Raw genomic sequence first — 14,962 nt, 5'->3', positions numbered from 1 at the left:
CGCTGGCTGGCCGTGGAGGCGGCAGACGATATTACAAGAGGAGGAGACTCGGAAGGGCCGGGCGACGGAGGAGTGTAATATAATAGTAGCTGTTATTATTATTATCATCGTTGTTGTTGTTGTTTTGTTTTGTTTTATACAATACTATACATATATATATATATATGTGTGTGTACGTATTGTGGGCATGTACACGTTATATTGCAGCAGTCTTATGTATGTATGTTTCATAACGCGCGACGATATTGTTCCGTTTTTAATTCGAATGTGTTCTTTAATCGCGTTCTCCGAAAAATAACATCTATTTTACTGCCCGACGCGCTGCTGTGTTGTGGTGAAGACGTTCGCGTCAATATGATAATATTCTCTTCTCGAAAATCGCATTATTTATGTTTTGCTCGCAGCATCAGGATGAACGTTGCGGGGTACGAGAAACATTATACGTTCGTAATGATCGGGGCGGACACATATGCAATACGTGATTAATAATAATAGTGATGCAGTCAGAAATAAGCTGTACGTAATAATATTAGTGCGAGAAGAACAAGACTGATAATCGGAAAAACTGCGCGCGTCCTTAAATTGGCCATTATCCTCGTCACGTTCTATATTATAACGGATTGTTTTTAATATATCTAAGAACCGCAGTGGCATCAAAAGAAAATGTTTGAACTTAACGTTCTGCTATACATATATACGGTTATTAGATACTTGCAAAACGATTACGTGGAATAGTCACTATTGGTAGGTTTTTCTTAATCCCCTTGGGTTCATTATATACGATTATTTTAATTATTGCGGGTTGAGCTAGTTACGTAAAATTAATAAACATATTTTAAAAATGCATACGCAATTAAGTTCTTTAGAATTATAAAGTGTTTTTGGTTCAACTCGTTAAAGATTGTCAGCTGGTAATAAAAATACCACATTTCAATAATGATTCAACAGTAAAACGACTTGTAATTGAACGATATTTTTAGTTTTTAATAGTATTTTATTATATAATACGTATGCGTATTTTAACTTTAAGTAGACTAAAATATATTATATTTTATCTACTTTAAATTTAACTGAATTTAAAACCACATTGTGTACTTAAATTTTTCAGACGAATACAGTAACACTAATGTATGAGTAAGCATCATCAAACATATACAAAATACACCATAAATTTTCAATGTAAAAACAATACTGATTAGTATTGTGTCTAACATTACTAAAAATTAAAAATATGAACTGTATGTAATCACAATATAGGAGTGTATATTAACCATCGTTTTATTTAATTTTATTTATTCAAACAATTATTATAGTGTAATATTATAATAGGCAGTGTTTTTTTTTTTTATTAAGTTATTTAATTAATGGAAAAAAAGTATTTGTATTAGCTAGCCATAAATACATTATATTATTGATTTGTGTAATTACATATTGTTTTAATAATGCTATTTTTAAAAACTATCAGTATTAATAATAGCATGTAGGTATATAAGCTAGCTTATGATTTATTAACACAATATTATGAAAACGTATCGTACAAATGATTTAAATTATCATACTGATAATTGTTTCATGTCGTTGAATGCATAATGAAATTTATAATAATTACGAGTGTGGAACACAAGTTAGTCGTCCGGAGTCACATTCAAATGCTAATAGAAGTCCAGTTATCCATATTATAATATTAATGGTGGGTATGTTTAATGTGCATATAGAAATGCGGAATACAAATGAACAGTTCAGTTTATTGAATAAATACTAAATTTGTAACAATTAACATTGTAAATTGTAATATTGCTTCGATGTAACTGCAATAGAATTTTTGTTGTTTTTAGATCAGTGTTTTCTTATTTAATAGATATATACTATGTATAAGTACTATTATTACTATCTTACTGTTCTACTGGGGTACCATAGCTGAGTGCTTTAATAATTATAGTAAACGATTTTTGGAGTCCTAACGAATAGATGATAAAAAAGGGAAGTTAAACAAATGTTCTAATAATATAATTTATAACATTTTTTTTTTTTATATTTTATATTATGTACGTACGTATAAAATGGCAAATATGCCCAAATGTTTTTAAAACTGCATACGAAATAAAACCAATGACATATCTAGTTGCATATTTAATTAAAAAATATTAGGTACCTATTAATTGTTTATGTATTTAATGAAGATTCATATATCATTTGTATTACAAGTTAATTTATTTTAAACTACAGAAAAAAAAATGGTTTTAATAATATTTCTTACCTTTGTTATCTATCATTTAAAGTTTAGCTAGAACGACTAAAATTCTAATTCAAACTAATTATGCAAACAATTTTTTAAAGTTTATATTATACAAAAAATTGTTAGAAAATTGTTATTTATTAAATCACGTTCTTATAGTTATTACTTACCTATCGTGGTATAAAAATTATTTTTATCAAACTGTTATTCATTTGTCATGTATAAACAGTAGATAAATTAATTACAAGAACACACTATCAGACAAATATATAATAACTATATGATACTATTTTAATTCCCAATGCATCACTTTACTGTTACGGTAAATTAAACTTTGTTATAAATCTAAACAGGATTAAAAATGTTTACTATTCAGCGGTAACAAAAAAATAAAAATAAAAATAATTTATACTTTATACTTAAAAAAAAAAAAAAAATCTTTATATGCGTAGTTGTACTTAAGGTTGTTCGAATTAATCTTTGGTGGAAAATATTTGTAACTATTACGTGTGTATACGTATCGTATTATACATCTACCCCATATTATTATAGCTTGTGAATAAAATTCAAATAAAATAAAAAATGTCCATCTCGTAATAATGCGGTTCATAAAATATTTTACTGTTAAATGTCAATTACAATATTGATTATCTCTATATTATTATATTGTACAGCAGTAAAAAGCGACAACGAGCAGCGTAGACTAAAACAAAGAGCAAAACTATGGCGAATCGACTTCAAAACAAATTTCGCCTCATAGACATTTTAAAAAATCGCAGATGACATATCTGCAGTTTGTGGTAAACAAAAAAAAAAAAAAAATAAAATAAAATAAAAAAATAAGCAAAACAAAACTTGCGTTCACGTTTTTTTTTTTTTTACACGGAGCAAAACGCGTATAATTATATTATGTGTATAGTATATAGGTATGCCGTCAAACTATTGCACTTAGGTCATTATTATTTATCATTAAATTTATAAAATTCTTCGTACGGCGACGACGGCGGACAACCGCAGCCGCACTGCGACGGTAGCGACGGTGCTGGGCCGCCGTATCCCGATCCGAGGCCGTACGACGGAACCGAAGGCCGGTGGACGTCGAACGACAGCGGTTTCAACATGACGGGTATCAGCTTCGGCAGCAGCAGTGGTCGTTGCGGGGGCGACACGAACCCGGCCAAGTCGGTCGGCGACGGGCCGCTAACCGACGGCCGTGGCCCGCCGGACGGACAAGACGGCTGCTGCACGCACCGTAGTAGCACGGCATGTGGAACGCGAAGGACCACGCACACCGCGGCGGCCTGGGGCGGCTGGTGCTGCTGCTGCAGCTGCAGGGCAGGGGCACGGGTCGGGGCTCGGGTCGGACGAGCAGCGGAGGCCGGGCCAGGACGTGGACGCGGTCGGCCACGGCGAGTACGCGGCCGTCTGGTAGGTGGCGGGTTCCGTTTCCGGGGGGCCGCTGCAAGGCGGTACGCGGCAAGTGCAGGTTCGCGTGCACGTCGGCAGCTGGCTGTGAGGACGCGGACGCGGACAGCAGCACTGCGGCTGCCACGATCCACTGCAGGTGCAACCTTCGCCGTCGGAGTCCGTACGGTCGAGTGCCGTCGCACCGAACGGTTCCGCGGTGCGACATGTCGACGGGTTTTTGTACGAGCCGTACGAGATCGGCGTGACCTGGACGGTAGGAAAACAATAAACAAAAAAATAAAAATAAAAACACGCGTCGCACAGCAGACCAGTGTTTCCCAACCTTTATGACGCGGCGGCGACTCGTTACACTTTATATTATCACATTACGCTGTCGCTTGCCAAGCGACCCGCAAAAAGAATAAAAAGTCTAGTCGTGCCGTCGTTCTGTGGAGATTATGGGTTTCAGCGTTGTAGTTATAAAGTTTATTCTTCCGGTCTCATGAAAATATATCAATGTGACTCTTAAAACCAATAAAAAAAAAAAAATTCAAGACCCCGTGGGTTGGAAAACACTAGACAGCGATAGGCCGTGCTCTGGTTCGCATGTGACACGATGTTATGGTGTACGTTTGTTTTTGAAATAATAATTCATAATATCGCTGCGAGACGATGTCACTTACCTCGATGGCTGAGATGGTCACTGTTGCGGACAGTACAGTCACGACTATTGTCAAAGCGTTCATTTTTAAATAGCCCCGTAGGAGACGGACGGTTGTAGATTGTGAAAAGTTTGCGAACGGTGTTTGGATTTTATACTAAAAATATTTGCAAATTGTTGTCCATAATTTCACGTTTCAAGAAAAAAAAAAAAAAAAGTTCGTTGAAAAACTGATTGCACAAATGCTATCGACCGCGTATTTGTTACAAATATTATTATGTTTATTATTTGATAAAAATGCGCTGAGTGATTTTTCGTCTAATTATAAGGGTCATTGGTCTATTTTAGATATTAAAAGTTATTGATTTTATAACACGTTTCAGTTATGTTAATATACTTTGATCAAAAAACACATCATGCATGAATAAGAAAAATTTCTCAATTTTCCCTTGCAACATATGCGTAGGTAGATAAATGCTCTGTTTTATTATTATTATTATTATTTACCATGCGAATATAAAAATACTTAAACTTATTTTGTTTTTTTTTTTTAAATTGTTAAATTGTAAAATTAGGATAAGTAACAACAATACACAAGTTACGAGTTTAAAGTTAATATTTTTATAATCCTAGTCTAAATTGTTTTATTTTCTCTAACCTAACAAAATTTTAGTATACGATAAGATAAAATAATTAAGATTTTAACTATATAACTTTATTGTTATTATTTTCTAATCCCAACACTTCTTTTGTTACATAATTATGCTTATAAACCTATTTACGTATGACAGTATAATCTATACATTTTAGATTCTAAAAACGACAATGTAAAAATTAATTTTACGACTGTGTTTTTTTTTTTTTTTTGTGGGAAGCATTGGAGTTTTGATTGAAAACAATTTCAACAAGTTATAGTTATTTAGATTTAAAACTAGCCACATTTTAAAAAGGTTATTTTTTAGAAAAAGCTAAGATAAGACACCTCAAAAAATGTTAACAAACGATAGTAAATTTAATTATGATAACACATTTTTATTGCTCCATTCGTTAATGTTTTTATAAATATTTCAAATTTAAATATGAAAGCGTTCCAAGAGTTTCTCCAACTTATATTTGGAATTTCATATGTATTATACGCATATAAATAGACTGTGTATTTATGCATTTTATTAATTTATATACATTATTTATTTTAAATTATACAAAAATAAATGATAATATAGTACAATTATAATTGTTAAGACCTTTAGATATACAAGTACATAATAAAACAATATAAATAATATGTAAAACATAAACAAAATAACTGATTTTGGATTACTCTACTGCTACTTTACTGTACAAGCACACTAATAATAACTACCATAGTTACTGGGAGTTTGAAAGGGGATGAATACATTGGTCTCTGCTTTCAAATAAACGATTGGTCCCCAGGGTTCGCGCAAGCTGTGTTCAGACATGAGTTTATCGTATAAAAAAATAACTATTTTTTACGAAGTAAATATGACAGCCATTTTCATGACTCTTTAGGGACTTTGTAAGCAACCTTCATTCAAAGTCACAGTCAACAGAAATTTTTGACTAAAAACATTGGATAAATGCCGTAAAACATAATTTAATTCTAAGATATTAGTTATCTCTTATCACTTTGAATTGATAAATTAAGGATTTATAAATATTTTATTTTATTATTTCATTTAAAAAGTTGTATGTCTGTAATTAATGTTCGTAGTGGTTTTTATTTTTAACTTATTAGTTTAGTGTTTAATTTATAACTATTTTGAAAACTTTCATGAAAAAGAATGAGGCTCAGTTCAAAATCACATAAAAAAACAAATTTAGTGAATTACACAATATCGAAAAATGATGCAACTAATATCATTTATCACTTTATCAGTGATTATAATATTACGTTATTTATTAGGATTAAAATTAAAAACAACAAATTATAATAAACATTTTGAGTATAATAATTAATATGCGTAATAAATTTTGAAGAATACCATGTATGCTATGTGTCTACATATGTCAATTTTACGATAGTACTATATATTTTAGTATGAAGAGTGTACTTTTTAGATTTATATACGTATAATTCTTATACATTTAACTGGTAAAAAAAATCAGTGTACCTATGTTATTGTTTAGATCTGTTGCAACACTTGCAACAATAGCAAACGTTACACGGCACGTTTATTACGGTGTGCCTAATTCAAATAGGTACATTATACACGCGCATAATATTATATAGGTACGATGTTGTATCATTTGCACAACTCTATTAAAAAATAATAAATTAGTTGTCATGTCGACTAGTACACGAATACATGTACTTATAATGAGATAACGCATAGCATACAATTATTATTTATAGGAATTGTACAATAATTGAGAATCAATATTTTACACTTGGAAGTTATTCATTGTTGAAAACCATTTAAATGGTTATATTATTACGTTGAAATTCACATAAATTGGCACGTATGCGGCCAAAGTTAGCGTCCCTCGACCTTTAGTTGAAGGACCGAGGTAAAATAAAAATTAAATACTGTCATTATTGTAATAAGCATTTATTTTTTTTAAATAAATTAGGAATACTCATTTGAAAATCGTGGCTGGAATGGTTATTAATGAGAGGGTTTGGGTATTGAGTTAATCGGCTATTGAAACGCTTATAATATAGTTTGGCTAGTTCAGTTACAGTTGGCATTTTGAAATTAGAATGGAGGGATTTGTTAGAAATATAGAATGGAGCTTTTGAAACGATATGAAGAATTTTTGTATGGAGTCTTTGAATACAATTAATGTTAGATATTTTTGCTGCATCCCAGAGCTAAATATCATATGTCCAGATGGGTCTTATGAGAAGTTTGTAGATTAGTAGTTTATTGAGTAGTTTTAATTTTTTGGATGTTAATAAGGGTCGTAAGAGACAAAGACCGTTGTTTAGTATGATAATTTTGCGTTTGATGTATGATGGCCAAGGTAGTCGACGGTCGATGTGAATTCTAAGATATCGCACACTTTGCCTATTGGGCATTAGGTAATATTTGGTTGTTAAGGAAAAGTATCGAGCATGTGTCATGTCGAAGAGTGGACATAAAATGAGTAGACTTTCTCTTGTTCATTTTTACTACCCGTTCTTTATACCATGTTTCAAGAAGGTGGAGATAGTTTTGTAAATAGAGAGAAGTTAAGTTAGGGTCGGCGCTACTAGCTATTATAACTTTGTCATCTGAAAACCATTTACTAGGGTTTGGTTTAAGTTGAGCTGATCGGATATGAATAAGTTAAAAAGTAATGCGACAGTTTATATAAATCTGATAGCTAAATTCCGGGCATAAGATATAGACAGACCACAATAGTTGTTAATTTCTTGGTTTTTTTACTTTTTGTTATTTTTATTAGTGCACAGCGACAATAACTATATTTCATTAATAATAATAAATAATATAATATCACGTTGATTTAGTAGTTTTACCGTTTTTGTTTATTTTTATTATGCATGTCAATATATTGTTTACCAATCATATTTTTCGAGTTGATCGTCTATACTGTCTATAGGAACGTATTAATTTGTTAAATTTATTTAGATAGGTATAACGTATAACTTTGAACGCCCAAATTTTAATAAACAAATTAACAATGTTGTTACTCGAAATATTCACCCTCACATCTGTGATACTCGTATATGATATCGGTTTATCAGCGACACCTCTATCTGAGTTTCAGCGTCTAACTGAATGTGGCAGTGTAGAGGTGAATATTGTAAGTGATTTAGAATCTCTGTTTAGAATGTTTTAACATTATGTTATACGTTTTAAACTAGTGTTTCTCTGTATACCTACTATATTAAAACACTATATATCCATATACATTACATATACTTGCAATTAACACAAGGTTATTCTATACAGATTAATTGCTTATCTTAGATAATAGCTTTAATAAAAATAGGATTCAATTACATAGCATATTTTTTTTTAATTTCAAGTATAAAATAATTTTATAAATATTGTAATAGTATTTTAGACAAAGACGACTTATATTTGAATATTTTAATTTAATTTAAATTATTGATTAATATTATAAAAAAAAAAAAAATAAGTTCTGTTATAATATCTATCTATAGTTTCCTTATTTTTTTTTTTTTTTATGTCTATAAAATTTTCCCTCGTACCAAGTGAAAGTTTTCTAAATATTAATTTTTCTTGGTCCTTATTCGTCCCTGTAACTACCAATTTATAAAAAGTAAATTAATTAGTATCACACTTTGTATATTTGCATTAAGTATTGAGCATGTTAATAGATAATTTGTTCTTTATCTATGATATTATAATTTTGGGTTCTTCTGTTTACAAATTATCATGGTGTTTAATAACAACTCAAATACCCACTTATTATAAACTATAGTAAATGCATTATGTATTTATGATATACAGTTAGAACAGCCAACATTTTAAGTATAAGATACATTTATATATAATTTTATACTAGGTATTACAGATGTACATCCTGATGCTGTTGAAGACCAAGTGAGTTGAAAAAACTAAAAACTACAAATTTTATTATTTTTTAATGTATAAAATTAATAAATATTTATTAAAAAATATTTTTCCAGAAAATTTTAAAACATAATAAGAAAATCAAGCACTCAAAGTTGTATTTCGTTGGTGTTACACTTACATTACTTTTTTTGCTCATTTATTATGAATATAAAGTAAATACAAATAAATATATATATATACCAAATATGTGCAGTATAGTTCACTAATATATACAAATTTCAAATAATTTGGTGGATAATATAATTTGTCAAATACTTAGTAAATCTTTGTGGAACAACTTCTATGAAATATTATGTATACTTAAAAATTAAAAAAATATATTGCTATATGAGCAATAAAGCAATAAATATTGAATATTGCTTCAAAAAAAATAAATTTATAACTATCTTTTTTTTTTAAATATTGTAATTATAATTAATAATCTTATTTATTTTGTTAAACAGCTTTATTATGTTAATTATTTTTAGAATATATCATATAAAAATCGCTTGTTAAAAATAATTGCGGCCGATAATGAAAATTTGGTAATTTTTAAAAAAGAATTATCATTATTAATAGAACTAAACCGTAGAAATACACAATCCGTACATTTTTATGAAGTTACAATATATTTAAATGAACTTTAATTAATAATTTTCTTTTTAGATAACAGAAGAAGTAATGTCACAAAAATGTAATCCAGCAGATAGCAAAGAATTTTTATCTTCAATTAAATTATCGGCTAAACTGAAATCTGCAAAACACATATCTAAAGGATACAAACACAAATTAAACGAGGCTTTAAAATCAAATCAACATCTAGGTTAGACAATAGACATACTTTAATAATTTTTTTTAGTGATTAATATTTAAAAACTAGAAAAATAATTATTATTAAGGTAATTAAATAACATTATGTATAATAATTTATGTAAAATAAAAACAGGCGTGATATTTAAAAAAAAGAATTTTCATTTATTAATATTAAGTTTTACAATAAATATTTACAAGGTTTACAATTTTCTAACATTACCACTAAACGGGTTATATGTAATAATTTGATTGAGTAATATTAAACAATAAGCTGCAGTCTTTTCTGGAATAACTGTATCCGTTTCAAATTCTATTCATAGGTCTACGGTCGACGATTTAACGTTATCATTCTGATGTGACAAATCGACAACGACGATTGAAACATAGTTTTGAAAAATGTTTTGATAACAATGGTTCACAATAATCTCTTTCGTAATAAGATTTTTGAAAGTCTGTATAAGCTTTGTAGAGTATGCTAGGGGTATTATTTTTAAAACCGCATCGAAAGTCTTCATATGGATACACTTCAGAATTTAAGTGTACTTTAAGATTTTTTACCTAACAATGATCGAATTGTCCAGCATCGGTTTGTATATTTTTTTTTCGATCTGTTTGTAATCCAAACAAAATAAATCTAGGTTTTTCAAGCAAGCTTCTAGATTTTACAGTCCACGAATGTGAACTATTTCTACGAAGTACTGGATATTCACATAGATCCCAGGTTCTGAATGCGCACGATAGTGTTTCACCGGAATCTATTACTTTTATCAATTTTAATTTTTCTTTATCGCAAACTTTGATAATAGGCATTTTCCAAGCCACCTTTGTCAGTTCAATCGTATTTTTTTTATTTTTCTCAACGTTTTGAGTGGCTCCGACACCAACAACATGTATAACATCTAAATCAGTAGACGCGCGATTTAAAATCAGCTGTTGATTGCAATTGAGTAATATTTTTTTATAATCTTCACAAAATCCGAATAAATGTTTTAGAGGGATACATCTGGTAAATACATTATCTGTCATAAAATGTTTGTTATCTTCACTGTCCATTTTCGAGTCCCAAGCACAGTTGTCTAACGCATTCAAGTCATTGGGAGTATAAGAGCAGTATGCTTTCAAACAAGACGACACTCCGGGTGTTTTCAATTTTTGTATTTCTATTCCGTTTATTTCATATCGCATTTCAGAGAATAAAAACGTCAATCCATTATTCGAAAAACGAACTTCTCCAACTGCATCGGTAGGTTTATTTACTTTCCCCTCTAGGTAAATATAACTTTCACACGGCAAAGTGTAAGAATCCATGTTTTGAACATTAATTCTACCTAATTTCTTCGTTGTGCGATAGAGCAGCGCTTGAATACGGCGTGAACAAATGATATTGCATTTGTGTTATTTTACAATCGTCGACATAGTCGACCATTACGTCTAAATATGAATCATCCATTATTGTAACGAACGAAGAAAAATTAAATTATTTTTCGTGAGCTTGGTTTTGATTATTTTAGGTTTAGTCTTCTTCACTGTTGACACTATACTGACGGGTTTTTTTATTGTAACACTTTTTATATTAAATTTGAGCGCCATAGTCGTGTGTTATTTGTAAACGAACTGTTATTGGTTCACCGTGCAGATTAATTAGGCAATCGTTTTGATCTTTTAGTAAAATATTTACTTTACTTATTGAAGTCGTGTTTAAAACGTACTTTCAAACGTATTTGAAATAATACAACGCAATAAACTATAGTTAAAAAAAAAAAAAACTCGGTAGCTTTTATATATTGATACTTATTTTTGAATATTGGTTATCAGTATGAATTAACGTTTAATAGAACCGTTTAAAAATTATTTTTACTTATTCTATCGTAGTATTCAATTATTTAAAATAATTGTATATCAACAATCTTTACCGTGTACTGGTAACTAACGGACGAACGGTCACAACTGACGATGTTCTAAACTAACTTATGTTTATGTTGAAACCTACAACCGGAACACAAAAAAATCCTAAATCCTTGTTAGACACGAAACCGATAACTTGAAAATGTCATACGCGTTTCGCCTACCCAATTATGTACGGAGACGCGCGTACCAGCGGGCACCAATATGATATATCGTGTTATGCTATGTTATATCGTATTGGTATATTATATTAAAAAATTATGGGGATGTCGTATCCGATAACCGCGCGCGTGTCCGGCACGTGCGGCATGCGTCAAATAACCGGCAATTTGTCCATCTATCGCTGCCGCCATACTCATCGTTACGGTAATAAACCGATGCTGAATTCGTTGTGCGAGAAAGAGTTCAATGCGGATTTTGGTTTTAATACTGATATCGTAGTACGTGTAAATTATTATAAATGACTTACAAGCGATATGGTGAACGATCGATGGCTATTCATCATAAAATTAATTTCGTCATAATAATTCATTAAAGTGAGCAAAAAAATATCAATAAAAGAAAAAAAAAATAGAGAGCTAGAAATTACACGTCTAAATTTTGTCGAATTTCTACTCGAACGGTCAATACAGAGTTAATAGAACAAGGGAAGTAAAACATTAGGTATGTGTGATGTGAAACGTGTTTGAAATTACTGCAGTAAGCACGTTTATACGTTTAATCATTAAAGTATATTAATTTAATGACATACTTTATAAATATTTGTTAATATCGTTCTGTGTTTTACTATTTGCTTTTCATTTTTCAGCATAACCGTATTTCATTGAGTGTTTTGTTATTTATATAAAATATATTGTTTTTTCTAAAAGCTTTTGTCATTATTACATCCTAAATCATGTCTATGAAGTATGCACACTTCAACATTGACAAAACTATACGTTAATATTATATTTATATATTTAAATAATTTAATATCATTTAAACCATTTTTATTTTATATTTGCTTAACTAGATGTATTTTTCAAACAATTGTTATCAATAATAGTTCCATATTGTTAATAAATAATAAATGCAATATAATTTTTTTAAATGTTATTAGGTTTGTAAGTTCCTATATAACACATATATTGCACCTTTATCTGACAATAATTTCTGATACAATGAAAATATAAAAAATAATACTTTTAATACTTCATAACTATTTTTAATTCAGGAAAATTTTCAATTTATTTAAAATTAAATATTTTACATTCCTATGTCATAAGATATTATTCTGTAGTTATAATTGATACTAACGCACATATCACATTAGTATACATACCTCCTACTATGATAATAATAATACCATACAATATGTTAGTCGTATCAAAATTATGTGATATAGTCAATATAGATATTTAAACTGTTAACATGTTTAGAAAATTTAAGAAGTATAGTGTCAAATATCGATATTATATCACAATACAGCTTTAAAACGTTAAAAATACAATATTTAAGTTTTTCTTATTTTTGTAATTGGAAAAATTGATTGATTACACATAAAAAAAAGACATTTTGTATATTATTGTTTTTATTTGAATTTATTGTTACGTGCTCTTTTGAATATTACATTTCCATGCAGTGATTAAAATTATGTTTATTTTATCCTGTACATGTGCATGTAATATACAATGCCCCAATTTAATGTATGTGATTTGTACAACAATGAGAATTATTTTAGCTTTATTTTTATGATTTCAGTTGATTTAAAATACCACAACAATGCTGTAATAGATACTTTTGATAATAAATTATTATTTGAGTAAGCTACATGCTTGATAATTTAACAAAATACTGTTTTAATGTATACTGTTGAAATTACTAACTTAATATCAGTTGACATTTAACATTTATCACATACATTTAGTTTTAAGATTTTAACCATATGTTTATAACTTAAATTATTTTATACATAATGTGTTAGTTATGAAGTAAACTAAATAAACTTGTATATGAATACAGAATAAAAAAAAAATATATTTTTGAATATATTTGACCTTCTTATTCTGAACAAATTATTTTTTACGCTACTGATATACGGCTGATAGTTAATGCATGCAGATCGATTTATGATCATCAATGAAATTACCCATTTCTAAGTATCACTTATTATTTATTGATTTATCGTGGGAAACAAAGTATTAAATAATTAACTAACAAGCTGACTTATCAAAATACAACAGGTAATAACAAAGGTCAATTGTTACACGCATGGATTATTAGATCTAGTATAGGTACACAACTGTTGCTACGTGTTTTTATAATCTGTCGACGCAATATTTACCTCCGAAAACTATTATACAATAGTGATATTTACTTATCAAAAATTAGCAATCAAATTCACAGCAGGCAATTGTTGAATGAAAAACGAATTGTATCAATACAACGAGGGAAAGTCTAAATGAAAATACAAAATAATCGATATGGTATAGACTATAGGACATCATCTGTGATATTTTAGGCAGCAGTATAATACTATTATAGACGGGCGATGGTAAATAAATAATTTATATATTACCTACGCGGTTTAATTTTCGTTCATTCATCAATGACGTAGCGAAGTACGTCTTTTCGACGGGATCGCGAATAAACAGCTATGCAGGGGACATATATATAATATATATATAAATTATTATACTATAGGCTATAGCTATTATAAAGGTTTGAGTATCGCCCACAATGTTCGACGAGGTAATTAACAATTACCACACTGTGGCGTTGCGGTGGGGTTGATGACGACAAGGTCGGGTGCACCGGATACCGTATATGTTGCTATATAAATTACAATAATATTATCAACATCGAGCTCGTGGGAGAAAAACATCGTTTAGAGAGGTTTTAATTAAAACCCGTTCGAGCAGCAACTGGCGATTATGATCGTAATCCGTTTGTTGTAGTTGTTGTTATATATAATATTAATATATTATCGAAAACACACCGGCGCGGCGTTCATTACGATTATAATATTATTATTAGTGTTATTAAAGGTTCAGGTAGTCAAAAGCACGCTTTTAAAATATCGTTTTTGCGATAAAATTGACGCGTCTCGAAAAGTGGCGATGGCGGTAGACACTAGTCCAAAAAAGTTTCACCAGCTTAACCGACCGGAACGATACGACTGCGCAGTGCACTTCCAAACATTTTTAATTTACACGGCACATTTTGAACTTTTTTTTTGCCGTTTTCGTTTGTTACGGTTTGGTATTTCACGGAAATGTTTTTTTAATTTTTACTTTTATATACGAGGAAGCACATTTTTCCCTACAATCCCATGCCGCAATCATACCCCAACTTGAATTTCATGATCTGATGGTGACAATGATCAGTCGGTCGGGTAATTATTAAATTTTAATG

General features: G+C 29.8%; 2 protein-coding genes across 2 annotated transcripts; both read right to left on the bottom strand.

Annotated features, from left to right (window-relative positions):
• Positions 1-3,195: 3,195 nt before the first annotated feature.
• Positions 3,196-4,389, bottom strand: LOC112595881. The gene is made up of 3 exons (XM_025341271.1): positions 4,327-4,389; positions 3,710-3,910; positions 3,196-3,474 (listed from the first exon to the last, which is right to left on the bottom strand). The coding sequence occupies exons 1-3, from the start codon at positions 4,387-4,389 to the stop codon at positions 3,196-3,198; spliced, it is 543 nt and encodes a 180-aa protein (XP_025197056.1).
• A 5,833-nt stretch (positions 4,390-10,222) lies between these two features.
• LOC112595880 lies at positions 10,223-10,972 on the bottom strand. The gene has a single exon (XM_025341270.1). It carries the CDS (start codon positions 10,970-10,972, stop codon positions 10,223-10,225), a length of 750 nt encoding a protein of 249 aa, XP_025197055.1.
• Positions 10,973-14,962: the final 3,990 nt, after the last annotated feature.

Source organism: Melanaphis sacchari, unplaced genomic scaffold (genome assembly GCF_002803265.2).
Source record: "Melanaphis sacchari strain LSU unplaced genomic scaffold, SCAv2.0 Contig2_pilon_pilon, whole genome shotgun sequence".
Classification (NCBI taxonomy): domain Eukaryota; kingdom Metazoa; phylum Arthropoda; class Insecta; order Hemiptera; family Aphididae; genus Melanaphis; species Melanaphis sacchari.
This window is presented reverse-complemented; position numbering and strand designations above follow the sequence as displayed.

Bases quoted from the DNA above. Each gene is read 5' to 3' on its own strand.
- LOC112595880 (XM_025341270.1), bottom strand. From the start codon at position 10,972: ATGGATTCTTACACTTTGCCGTGTGAAAGTTATATTTACCTAGAGGGG.
- LOC112595881 (XM_025341271.1), bottom strand. From the start codon at position 4,389: ATGAACGCTTTGACAATAGTCGTGACTGTACTGTCCGCAACAGTGACC. The intron at 3,911-4,326 runs GTAAGTGACATC...CCTACCGTCCAG, and splicing joins TGACCATCTCAGCCATCGAG to GTCACGCCGATCTCGTACGG. The intron at 3,475-3,709 runs GTACCGCCTTGC...TGCGTGCAGCAG, and splicing joins CGCGAACCTGCACTTGCCGC to CCGTCTTGTCCGTCCGGCGG.